This window comes from Epinephelus lanceolatus, chromosome 6 (genome assembly GCF_041903045.1).
Source record: "Epinephelus lanceolatus isolate andai-2023 chromosome 6, ASM4190304v1, whole genome shotgun sequence".
NCBI lineage: Eukaryota > Metazoa > Chordata > Actinopteri > Perciformes > Serranidae > Epinephelus > Epinephelus lanceolatus.
Genome location: NC_135739.1, coordinates 27,923,141 through 27,936,069, shown reverse-complemented (window position 1 = coordinate 27,936,069; position 12,929 = coordinate 27,923,141). Strand labels below are relative to the sequence as shown.

At 41.6% G+C, this 12,929-nt stretch overlaps 1 protein-coding gene across 2 annotated transcripts in view; it reads left to right on the top strand.

The window, feature by feature from the left end:
- dennd1b (DENN/MADD domain containing 1B) overlaps positions 1 to 11,214 on the top strand; it is a 115,820-nt gene extending 104,606 nt beyond the window's left edge. For both annotated transcript variants that reach the window (XM_033621659.2, XM_033621657.2), the window contains 3 exons: positions 4,654 to 4,739; positions 5,134 to 5,356; positions 6,356 to 11,214. In XM_033621659.2, the coding sequence (XP_033477550.2) occupies positions 4,654 to 4,739; positions 5,134 to 5,356; positions 6,356 to 7,216 (1,170 nt within the window). In that variant the 3' untranslated portion in view covers positions 7,217 to 11,214. The remainder of the gene's footprint in view (positions 1 to 4,653; positions 4,740 to 5,133; positions 5,357 to 6,355) is intronic.
- Positions 11,215 to 12,929: the final 1,715 nt, after the last annotated feature.

The following is a 12,929-nucleotide window of genomic DNA, read 5'->3' as shown; positions in this document are numbered from 1 at the left end:
ATTTAGCAGTTTGTCTCAGGTTGGAGACAACAGAATGACAGCTGTTAAGAAGTTGGGACAGTGTTATGGACAATGACAGCCAGCAGGCTTGTGGCCGGGCTCAGCCCCAGGCTCTGGACTCTTCACCTGGCGAGGCAGGAGAGATGCCAGCCTGGAAAACCACCACATAGCCCAGGGTGGAGGGGAAACAGGGAGCTGACAGAGATGTAAAGCAGAGGACCAAAGTCACACCGATACTTCAGTGTGTACACGCTGCAGTGTGTGTATGCATGGGTGGATGTGTTTGTAGGGAGACAGCTTCTTGTGTTCATGGCCAGTGGACACATATGTGCGCTGTACACATGACTTGTGAAGTGTCTGTGATGTAACGTGTACACTTGTGTGGTTATGATTTCAGGATCATTCGTCTCTGAGTTCAAACATGCTTCTGCTAATATGTATTTTTAGTGCAGTAACACTTAAGTTGAAGTATTGCTCATAAAGCATCACATAGACAATGTGTGTGCGTTATGTTCACATGATTGAAAATGCTATAGGTTGAACAATATGCAAAAGCAATACTTTCTGGGTAAACAGAATAGCTAATAACTATTTCACAGCCTATTCTTGTGCTGTAGATTATAGAGCATGCAGTTTGTGTGTGTTATAACTCATAATAATGAATTTTATGATGTAATTGTAAATGGAAAATAGCTCAAATACGCTCATAGTATTCTTGCAAGATTAATATTGTGGATAAATATTGTTAGACGAATAGTTAGGATGCATTACGGTGAACTTTAAGTACAGTGGCTGTGTCCATCTGTGTGTTTGTGTGTCTACACGGTTATTTGTATGCGTTTGTAGTCTCCACTTCGTTTAGTTTCTCCCCACTTCAGAGACCGACCGGCTTCCTCGCTGAAACCAAAGTGCCATCTCCTGGCAGCTTCAAAGTACTGCACTGCGCCCATTCACAGAAAGACAACTGGCTTTTTTTTTTTACTGGATGAGTTTAGTTTCGTCTAACAGAATGAGCATAATGCACATTTTCCTTCTTTTATATGGCTTCGTTTTTAAGCGAAAGGGAAGTGGGCTTTCAGCAACAGCCAGTTGGACAGACGAGCAGTGGATCTTGCCTCAAACGCTATTTTTCATTTATTTATATTTTTTTTGCATGTTTTTTTTTTTTTTTTGAGTGAGCAGCTCTTAAACAGACTTGGCCGTACTTCTGCAAAGGCTCTGCTTCTCCCCAAGGTTTGTTTGCATTTTACCGGCATCTCTTTACATACACTGCCAAGCTGTGAGATCAGTGCCCACTCAGAAATACCATATGAAATGTATAATGTAAGACTGGCTATTAAAGTCCGCTAGGCGTTTGGCCCTGTCACAGAGAGGCATAGTTGTTCCGCATAACTGGTCATGCAGGGAAGGAAGGCAAGAGGAGGGGAAAGTTTGTTTCTCCAAATGCAGCTACTAAAATGGGTGGTGATGACTATTTTCCCCTCATAACCACAGAAATGAAATGTAATTTGTTACATCAAATCCGAGGCCCCTTAGATGTATTTCATACCTTTGCTTATTGCATTAGGAGTGAAGGCCAGGGCATGAAGGGTTAGAGTGAAGGATAAGTTAGTCATGTTTACGATTGCACCCTCATTTGCTCACAATCCATGACTGTAAAGGCTCGTGAGTGGATGTATATTTGTTGCTTTTTATGTCTGAATCCTGAGCCGGTGCTAATCAGGATTCTTTCACTTCCTTCGCCAGGTACTCGGGAACTTGGATCAAAGTAAAAAAGATTACAAAATAATATAAAAATAATTAAGAAGCGTTTCCCTCAGGGTAAAGATGTCAAATCTTAGCCTTGATTTGAGCAACAAGAGGATTTTCTCCCTCGTTCCAAAATACTGGAGCTAGTTTTACCGAAACAACCTGACCACTTTTATTATTTTCCATGACTTCTCCTCCTCTGCTGTGTCTCCTCCTGACTCCTTCGCTCTCCCTGCGATCTGTGCAGTCTCACTCGTGGCGACGTGGTGGAGAGGAAGGGGAAGCGAGAGGCAGACAGACAGAAACGGTGACATCTGTCACTGACAGCAGAGTGATGGAGGGAGAAAATGGGAGACAGGGAGGCATGGAGGGGAGAATCACTTTTTCATTTTCACCTTTCAGCTTCCCATTAGCCGACAGCGAGAAGCTAATGAAGGAGCAGTATGATAATCTGTTGTTCTGCTATTTCATGCTTCCCCCCTGTCCTGTCAGGCCTGGGGAGGTACGGGATTGTGGCAGAGCTGTCGCAGCTTCAACACGGGACCTGTTTGCACTGGTTGAGAATATCTCATTGTGAATGTCTAAATTTGAACAGTCTATATTTTTTATTGTTGTTTTTTTCTGCATTGACATCTAATTTTAGATCTCAGACTTAACTGACGCTGCTGATTTTGACAGCTTTTGAGGAGCTGCAATATTATGTTGAGTAAGTGACTGACAAAAGCATATTTTGTATCTCACATTACCAGTAAAATGGACGGAATATGTCGGCCATTAAAAGAAAAAAATCCTTCTGTCGTAAAATGCTTGGTTGTTGTAAATAGTTTAATCTTAACTGCCGCACTAAAGGGTCACAGTGAAGAGAGGGAATGACAAATTGATAAAGCCGTGAAGTGAGGTACCATCCAGTTACTGCTCCCTATGGAACTTCCTTTTGTAGACGGCACCGAAGCTGTAACAGAGATCAGAGGGCCAGGCTTCATGACCTGTGTCTGGTTGTGTTTGGGTTCACCTTGCTTTAATAAACACCTAGACACAGAGAGGGGGCCCCGCTTCCCTAAACACAGCCCCCTTACGCAAACGCACAGTCTAAATAACTGCACGCGTCGTGAACACACAGTGTCACGTGTTTGCAGCGTTTGTGTGTATGCGTTTCCGTCCAAACCCCACCCTCCTCAAGTGTCTCACAGGTGCATCTCCGCTCTGCTGGCCCGCTTTGGCTGGCTGGCATGTCGGCCTGGCCCCAGATTTACTGCCCTGACACAGGAATCCATTAAAGGCTGTTTAGGGATCCCAGGCCTGAGCCCCTCTGAAATTTCTTTCATTATAGCTCCAAGCTACCATGGAAGGGGAGCGGCTAGGCCAATCAGCAGTGCCACCACATGTGTTCGTGTTTAGCCCGATGGCTGAGAGGCTTAAGTGGCTACTGCACACATCTCCTCCGCTGACTTTTATGGAGAAAATGGCACTTTAACTCTTTGTGGGTTTTTTTGTAATAGTGTGCGTATGTGACTGAGTGTGTGTATACGTGGGTGTGTATGTCTCCCCTGGCCGAACACAGGGCCCTAAATGAGGCCAGGCCAGCCACACGTGACATTCCGCCTGTCTGGCTGGCACTGTGTCGGCTAATCAAGACCGGCTTGGTTCACGGTTTCAATACTTACCCCCTCCGCCCCCCCATTCCCATCATTCTTTGGGGCTTTGAGGAATCTTTCCTCACCTCTCGATATTTCCTTCCTTCCCTTTTTCATTAGCTCCCTTCCTCCTCCTTTTGCCCTTGTGTTCAGTTTTTCTGTTGCCTTTCATATTAAGTGCTTCTTGCTGTTACTCACCTTCGTGTTTCTGATTTTCCCCGCAACACAACCACAACACACGCACACAAACACTACAGTGTTCACTCCTTAAACACACCCCCTGTGCTCTGCTCACTTTTAGGGTTGTAAAGAGGCTTTTTCTCAGTGTTCGGGCTTTGATAATGTGGCTAACGTGAGTTTACAGAGAGAAAAGCTGAGAAGTCAGAGAGGTGGAGCTTAGCCCATATTAAAATAAAACAGGGAAAACATTGCAGTGCCCTGTAATGCTAACTGTACCCCATGAGTGCTTATGTGTGTGTACAAAAACACACGATACAAAAGGACAATTTGAGTTATATCACCAAAAGAGCAGACACAGGAGGTGTGCAGCGATATGTAAGAAGGTAAATGGGCAAAATGGAAAGAGTGTAAATTAGAAAGTGAGAGATAGTGTTAACATAAGTGAACATGCAGTGAGAGAGGAACATGTGCGTCGTAGTGGAAGGCATGTTAATAAGTGGCCTGGGGCAGATTCGGGCTCCCATGGGGAGAGTCCTGCCCTGCTCCGTAAAGCTTCTGTCTCTTCTTTAACCCGCCCATTAAATATGGTACACAGGTGGCTTATTAAACCCTCTGTGTCAGACAACTACAGTACACACCGATCATTCAACACTCTGCAATGACAAATACGATCACATGCACCAGTGTCCTAATGCAAATGATTAATGCACTCGCCCATATCTCAACCCACCATGCGTACGTAGCTTTTAGTTCACACATAATGCTGAGTTTGATAAAACACTGCAGGGAGGTTTAAAGATTTTTATCCCTAGACCCAAATTTGACAAATTTAGTCTCAACCCTAAGGGTCCAGGCTCATTAAAAAACAAGCTGGTAATCCAGTCTTATGAGGACCCACCAGACACAGGCCTGCATCTTTTCTCTATCATGTTCCAGCTCATAGCTTTATGAAAAGCTGTACATAAGCACACCACCATATTCTGTCTAGACTCCATGCTTTGTATCTTTAAGCTGGGTCCACTTTTATTGTTTTATCATGTTATGCTTTGTGTCTAATAACATCCACTTGCTGTGTTGTTCTCATTAACAGCAAAACTTCAACAAGTATCCCATGAGCATGGGCCCTCGGGATCTCGGCTACGGGCTCGATGATGATGATCTGGACAATGCGAGCAAGTAAGTACTCCTGTTTTTATGATCACAACATTTTGGGACTGAAGCCGTTTTCATGTCGTTTCAAGTATGTATGTCATGTATGTCGAGATGTTAGAACTTTTTACAGGCTGACTGATTCGTTTTATGAAGGAAAAGTTGATGGCAGGTTGAAAGTTGCTTTTCCAAGCAGATGCATTCTTTCTTTTTTACTCATGATTATACTGCCCCCAAGTGGACATATCTAGTAACAGCACACATTCACAAACGTCACTCATGCACTGTAACGACTTCTTTTCAAGGAAACTGCTTGTAGCAGTGTAATTGTTGACTTGATCACTGTGATATTCGGAATAATACAAAATATACATTAAGAATTATGTTTAGAAATTCTCACCTCTTCTTGCCTCTGTCTCAGGATCTCATCAGAGGACAGCGGGGATGTCCCTTCATACATCGAGGACAGCGACGACTCCTACTCACTAGAGCTCGACATCGACTGCGCCCACTCAGGCCAGATGAACCTGCTGGAGGAAATCCTAGACTCTCTGACCACCACTACAGTGGAGCAAGGCAAACTCAGTGCTGCCAAGAGCCTGGACTTCTTCAGGTCCATGGATGATTTGGACTACAAGGCTCCGGTATGCAAGATAGACTGAGGAAGACTAGATTATTAGAAGGCCTGTCATTGGTTAGAAGTTCAGGAGGGCAGGATGGTGTGACAGAAAGAGTATACATTGATAGGTGTAGGACTGTGCCCAGATATGTGAAGATACATTGGTTGGTTGGGAATAGATTTGTGCACAGACAGACAATCGGGAAGTCTGCATCTTTATGTCTTATTTAGAAATGTCCATGAAAAAAAACTGAATTTTGTTTCAGTGATTTTTATGCACAGCATAGCTACAGATATTAACCCTTTCAGTCCTTGGACCCCATTTATCTACCTCTCAAAGTCTTGTATTCTTTCTCAGAAAAAAATATGTACTAAAATGCATTTTTATCACAATTCGTAAGGTATTAGATCTGGAAACAGAACTTGGTGGTCCAATTAATCAGAAGGAAGCGTGCCTCTTTTGCTTGCTCACCTAGCACCACTGAGCTAGCTAACACTACAGCTCAGCCGAGGAGGACATTACGCCATTACGTGTTTACATCCCTAGCTTTCAAGAACACAAGCCTCTCATCCATGAGTAGATGCACACTTCCTTCTGCGCAGTGATACGGTTGACTGGTGTAGGGACTATCTCTAAAAACCAGGTCATTATTTCTGGAAATAGACATTGCTGTTGAGTTTTTGAAATATATTTTTTTGCCGCTTTGAGCACCACAATCCGATTGCCATCTAGTTCTATCATATTTAAGAGAAGGCAGATATCTATACGGCCGATATCTCCAACACTAAGCAACTCACACCAAAACAATCTAGACTGATAAACAGCACTACAGGTAAGAGTAAGATATGCATTTTTGATTTTGGGGTGAACTGCGCCTGTAAACAGTGTTCAGAATGATGGCATTAAGAGACACAGGCAATTCCGTTTTCCTTGACAGACTTCAGATACCAGATATTTGATGACACCTGGGTGCCTTCATAAAGGAATTTCTTTAATGGTATTCCCGTGTTTCCTCTGTTCCAGAGCAAGCCCACACCTTCAAGTGAATCTAAACCTGCAGATGAGGGTGGCTGTGGTGGAGGCGGGGATCAGGGAGGCTGGAATTTGGGCCAGGATGACAGTGCGGTCCATGGAAAACACCTTCCCCCATCCCCACGCAGGCAGCCCAACAAGGTCAGCCTGAAGGTGTCAAAGAAACCCGCCGCAGCTCCCACAGTGCCAGTCATCACAGCTTCATCCCCGGCCAAGGAGGCTGATATCTCCAGCTCACATCTGCTCAACTCTGATCCTCACCCTCTACCTCCAGGGCGACAACCAGGAGACCGTTACTCCTACTCACCCTTACTGTCCCACAGAGTTACACCTACACCGCCATCTCCTGCTCTCTCTCACACCTACAGTTCTCTAACACCCACTTCTGCCCTGAACTATTCTCCTCCAGTAGGCCGGCCTCGGACCATCTCAGACCCCCAAGGCAACACAGAGCCTCCTCAGGCCCCCCAGAACCACACTGCCTCTACCACCATCCTGCGGAGGAAGGTGCTGTCCAAGGAGACAGTGAGGCACTACCAGGAAAAGGCCCTCCAGCGGCAGGGCAGCAAGGGCCACCACGAGGGTCAGGGGAGCCCGCCGAGGAACAGCCAGTCAGCTATGCAGGTCCCTTGGGAAAAAGAGGTGTCCAAGGAGGGGCTCCTGGGGCTGGGCCTGTGCCTGGGTCAGGGTAAAGGCTCGGGGGCGGCTGTGGTGCAGGATCAAGGCCTCCTGGAGGAGATTGAGTCCATGTGTTGCCTCGGCTCGGTCCTCCACACCAGCCTGCAGCTCTCACAGGTTCACTGCAACAACAGTCACCACCAGGTTCAGAGCAAAGCCGCAGAGGAGTCGTAGGGAAGCCAGCGACTCGGTGTCTACTGAAATCTATTCACTGTAGATCTTCTATTACAACTAGCCACAGTCTCAGAGAACATCATCTTTTTTATCTGAACACTCAGTTATCAGGAAACATAAACAAATTTGATGTCGTAACGGCAGACACAAACAGAGAGTTACAGCCTTTAGAGCAAGACACAGGGAGAGAAGGATGGGTGCACCGCAGAGCTCTCCGTCGTTTAAAGATTTCTGTGTAAAATAGAGCCCCAAAAAAACCAATTTTCTTAAGACAAGTGAAAAAATCTGCCTGTGTAGTAAGAATATTTCGACCTGTTTCCAATACACATAAACTTATTTCTTGATTAGTAAGAATTTTGAAAATAACAGCTCTACATAGTTTAAAAAAAGCATTTGAAATACACTGATTTGCAATGGAAACAAAAAAGTCGTGTTGATATTTGTGGTGTGTTTTTGGAGCACAGAGGGATTATTCATTTGTCTTAAGAAAATTCAACATTATAAACTCAATAACAAAGTTACAGAAAGCATCAGACACTTGATAAGGAGGTATTTTTACTGCTCATCATAGTATGTCTGTCTGTGATCATCTAAATTTATAAACAACATGTTGTATTTTTCATCTTTTAACATATTCACAATGTAAAATCTGAAAAAAAGAAGACTCAAGAATTACATTTTGGGTTAAATGTAGGTAGCCAATAGGTTATTTTCACTTAAAGGAACTTAGAAAAGGCTCAGTACTTTGTGAGGATCAAGAAGGGATGATACCTCTTCAACACGTCATTATGACTTTTAACCACGTGTTCCAAACATTTCAAATTAAATTTGCACTTGTAGATTAACAAATGTACTCAGTCTTGACCACCTGGTACTAAAATCTTTCGAGCAAAAACAGCAAAGTGAGACACTCGGGCCTTTGAAGCTACTCATACACTGTGTAATATAAATGTTGTATTATTATCACCATGCCTTAAGTGGACATGTGATTTGTTTTTGATACTCTGGTGTCTTAATCTACAGATACCACAACAGGTACTTTGTGATCAGAATCTCTGATAGTCTGCGATCTTAAATGCAACAGTTAATAGAGTAATTAATATATTATGATGTGCTTTAAGCTGCTGTTTTTAAATAGCATTCCAGATAACGAGATGTGCATGTAGAAACCTCTCTCTGTCTCTGTCCTCTTCCTGTGCTCCTCCTTCGGGACGCTCCTGTCACTCCCAAGAGAAGCGAGGACAGTTAAAAGTTAAAGTGGAGGATCTGAAAAAGTCAAATCCTCCATGTCCTTTTTCTTTTCCTTTCTCCACCATCATCACTCTTACCCTCATGTTGTCTCTTGTAATTTCTGCCTTTGAGTTGTTTGAGCACATCTGACCTTCACGCTCGACCTTAAAAATGGTGGCCAGTTGTTGCAGAGAGCTAACGTGGAATTGAGTGGATGTGGAAGAGTTGTACTTTAAAGGATAAGGCTGGTGATACACTACGTTTTCCTATAATCCTATAAAACAGTGCATTAAATCCATTTGATCCTACTGAAGATACAAAAATGGGTCACAAATATATGGTTTCAGTTTTAAAAAAGATTCAGTAGGTTTGTAAAACAGCTCAGATTCGTAGATGTTACTCAAACAGGAGTAAAAGATGCAATTTTTGGTGACAGCTTCCCTGTTTGTAGGACAAAATATACAGTATCACCAGACTTATCACATAGCTCAGTCTGTCTTTCTGTCTGTCTTCTTTTCTTTGCTCACAGGAGGAAATGCAATCTCTGTCCTTTAAGGTCCGAGTCATACACTGTAACGTAAAGCAGTGGTTGATGATTGTACTGTAATGAAGCAATACGGTTCTCCTCCGAGAGTAGCTGCATGGATGTAATGTGTACAGAGTCTAAAGTATTTCTTTAACAGACTCTCCTGTGGAGAGAAATGCCGCGTCCAGAGATTGTGGGTTCCCATCATTCTCTGCGTCGCCACAAACCCGGGGAAAAGAAGAAAAAGCTTTTTCATGTGCTTGTGTTGGGATTATTACATTTATGGTTCGTTGTTCTTATGATTTATGCCAGACGCCAGTCGGTGTGGCAGTTTAATAGCAGCTATTTCTCCGCTTTTTGAGTGCTGCTCTGCGTTAACGATTTGCTCATAAAGTCTTTGGCGTGCTTCTAAAAGCCCAGGAATCAGTCCTAGTAATTCCAAAAAGGAGGAGGGAAAAGAAAACCTCCAGAACAAACTCTGCACTGGCCTTAGTCATTGTAAACACTTTAAAAAAACATACTATGCAAATATTTAAAAGGATCAAAAATAGGTCAGTTTTCTTTAACAGAAATTATAATGCACAATTCAACTTGAAAAATAACCACAATCAATCTAGTTTCTAGTGGGAGTACGTCTCATGTGTCCCTAAATAAATAAATAAAGTCTATTTAAGTGTGTGTGAGCTGAGGTGTGTCAGCGACAGAACGGTGTGTGCCTTATACAGTCAGAGTACACTCACAACAAGGTACAGTATTATAGAAAGGAGGTGTATGCAATGTTTTCAGACCACTTTAAATCATCGCCAGGACCACTGAGCATTATGGTATTTATATGATAAACAGACCTTGGTCCTTAGAAACTGACCTGAAATGAACTTGGGTACTAGCGTTGTTTTTATAGCTGTTTTGTTGTTCAGTTTCGGCTGCAGTCCAGCTGGAGTTACTCAGTGTTTTTCGTTGCTGCGGTGGTCGGTGGGAATCTTCCTGCCTGTATTTAATAGCAGATCTTTGAACTCCTCTGAGTTATTTTTTTGTAAATCAAGTTCTCTCTTTGGTTGTCCTATTAGGTGATTCCTTGTATAGTTTGTGCTCCTTTTGTTTTTTCTCTCTTTTTAAACACTCATTCTGAGCTAACTGCATTTGAAGACTCAGCAGAGTTTCTCTAGTTGATTTCATAATGATGAAAAATTATTTTCAACTGAATAGACGTGTATTTTTGCTGGCTTGAGTTTATTTTACATGGATAATATATGATCGGTGTTACATGTTGTAAAGAGAGAAAAAAAGATACCTTATATTTGAATGTTTTAGATTTTATTTTTGGAAGAAGAAAAAAATAGAGAGAATATTAACAAATGTCCCATGTAGCCGTTCATGTTCAGAAGCATTTGACACCTTCTAATCAAAATAATCAGAGACTGACGCTTGCTCGTACATGGTACAATGCTTACTGTCGTATTTGCATGTATGTACCTGTATGTGTTGTATGCTATGATTTTTTTAATTTTATGTTTAGTTTTGTGATCTATTCTGTTGGTATTAATTATTATTTCAGTATTTAGCGCTTCCATCAAATCGAGAACGATGGAAATAACATCAGGTCTCGCACGATACACTCATTCTGCCTTGCATTGGGTATTGTAGGGTTAAATGTCATCTGCCTTGCATTTAATGTAGAAGAAAACATTTCTACTTTGGTTACTGGCCACTGTAAATCTAACCGTAGGGGTGTGTGGGAAGAAATACAAAGAAATGATTGTCAGGGGGTTTGCATTTCAGTGTCTGCAGGCTTAGGAGTACTCTGCTAAATTTTGAGTGTAAAGTAATCAATAAATATGTCATATAATTGTCCTGAAGTTACACATTTGGAGTGAGCGGTAGGTGACAGGTTATGTAGCAGACAGAGGTACTATGGAGTGAGAAAGATATTAACATCACTTCCCTTTAACCACACATTAAACTGATTTTCAGTGTAGTGACAACTTTGGACGAGTTACTGTAAGCAACTTTATTTCTCAGTCTCTCTTCTGGGTATTGTGATGATGAATAATTCTTCGGTATGCCATTTACTGATTTTCTAACTCTGTGCACACTTGCATGTTCTCTTTGCAGAGAAAACAACTGTCTTAAACAGCTGAGGTCAATCTAACAGTAACGTGCTATTGATGAGTAACTTGGTACAACTGCACACAATGTATGCACTGTGAACTGAAAATAAATTATACTGTTTCATGCTTATGCATCACTGGGCTTATTCTTCACACCAAAAATCTGTGTTATCAGAGTGGAAGGAAACATTGTATTTTACAGTCTGAGTCGTACTGTTTATTGTGTATTCACAGTTCACAGCAGCACACGGAGAGGGCTGGTTTATTACATAGTACAGTGTAAGTGTGTGTGTCTGTCCATTGGCTTATTGATTATAGCAAACTAAAGTAAAAACACCAATCCTCTCTCACAGTAGCACCAGACTGTTCCTAAATAGACCTGTAATATATATTTAGTCCACATACAATAAATAAACACAAATAAATTCACTTTAATCAACCGGCACGTTCTCTATGTACAGTTGGCAACAATTAAAGGTAGAAATGAAATTCACAGTTTAAAACATAATAAAATCATAGTTATGATATATATACACATACACAGTAATTGGCACTGCAGCCAAGACAGTGTCTGTTTCTAACAACATACATGGCAGCCTTGAAGAAACTATTCCTGACTAGTGCAGCTTATCGTACATTATTCTGTCTGTGAGGAGCTACCGTACTTCCAGTAGAAATGTTCACTGAAAAATAAATCAAAACTGGCAGCAGGACTCAGCATATAGACATGTATTACACAGAGATTTGAAAGGTGTTTTCAAGTATCAGATACAGATATTGGTGTGTTCTATATTTTTCTTATTGTCAACAGATCCCATGAAAAGACCAAAACAACACAAAATTGATTCTAACAAATATTATCTGTGCAGCCAAAGCCTACAGCTTGTTCTGTTGTGCCATAGAGCTCCATTATTCTCCAAAAACTGTTGAAAATCCATCAGTGAGCCACCGTTACACAGGTTCCTTCAATAAATCTGGCAATTATAGTTTGGTTTACCATCCCGTTGCAGCAAAATACATTTAAAAAGTGCATTAATATGCGCCTGAAAATAGTCCCAAACGAATGCCCTATTTATCCTGTTTTAATCAAATTAAATTAAAAGAAATTAGTGAGCCTCTTTTTCTTTTCTTTGTCTTCTTTAGAAACCAATGAGAGACAAACACATTGTTAGTTATTCACATTTGTGAGGGGCTCTTTGCAAGGCGGGAATATAGTCTGAATAAAAAATAAAAAACGCAAGTCAACAATCTGTGACACACTTTAGGGTTTGTGCGAAATTTAAATGCCTTAACTTTACATGGCAAAGTGTATTTTATATGACCAACATGTTGTGACTGCCATGGGACTTCTTCAGGGTCACTTGTAGTGCAAATGTAGCACATATTTTAACTGAATGTTCAGAAAATCGGCTAAAGAAAAAGCACATTTACGTGCTTTTCCATCCAGTACTTGGCTAAGTTGGTTCATCGAGAAAAGACATAGGTGGCAGTAATACTCCAGTCAGGTACCGCTGCAGAAGAGGGCACAATGAATGAAACCTGAAATGAAGGAAAACAATGGATGTATAATGACAGAGAGCACATCTGACAATGGCAAAATATAACAATAATAATAATATTACAGCTATGCTCTTGGAAGAGTTCTGGTAGCAGCATTGTGTGAATACATAAGCTGTTATTTTCTTAAAAATTTTTACGTAACCTTTATTAAACCAGGAAGTCCTGCTGAGATTGAAAATCTCTTTAACATGAGAGACCTGGCCGAGGTAGCAGCAGATCAAAACATTTGAAATGCAACAAATACAACATATACACAGAAATCCACGTCTCTGTCACCACATTCTTTATG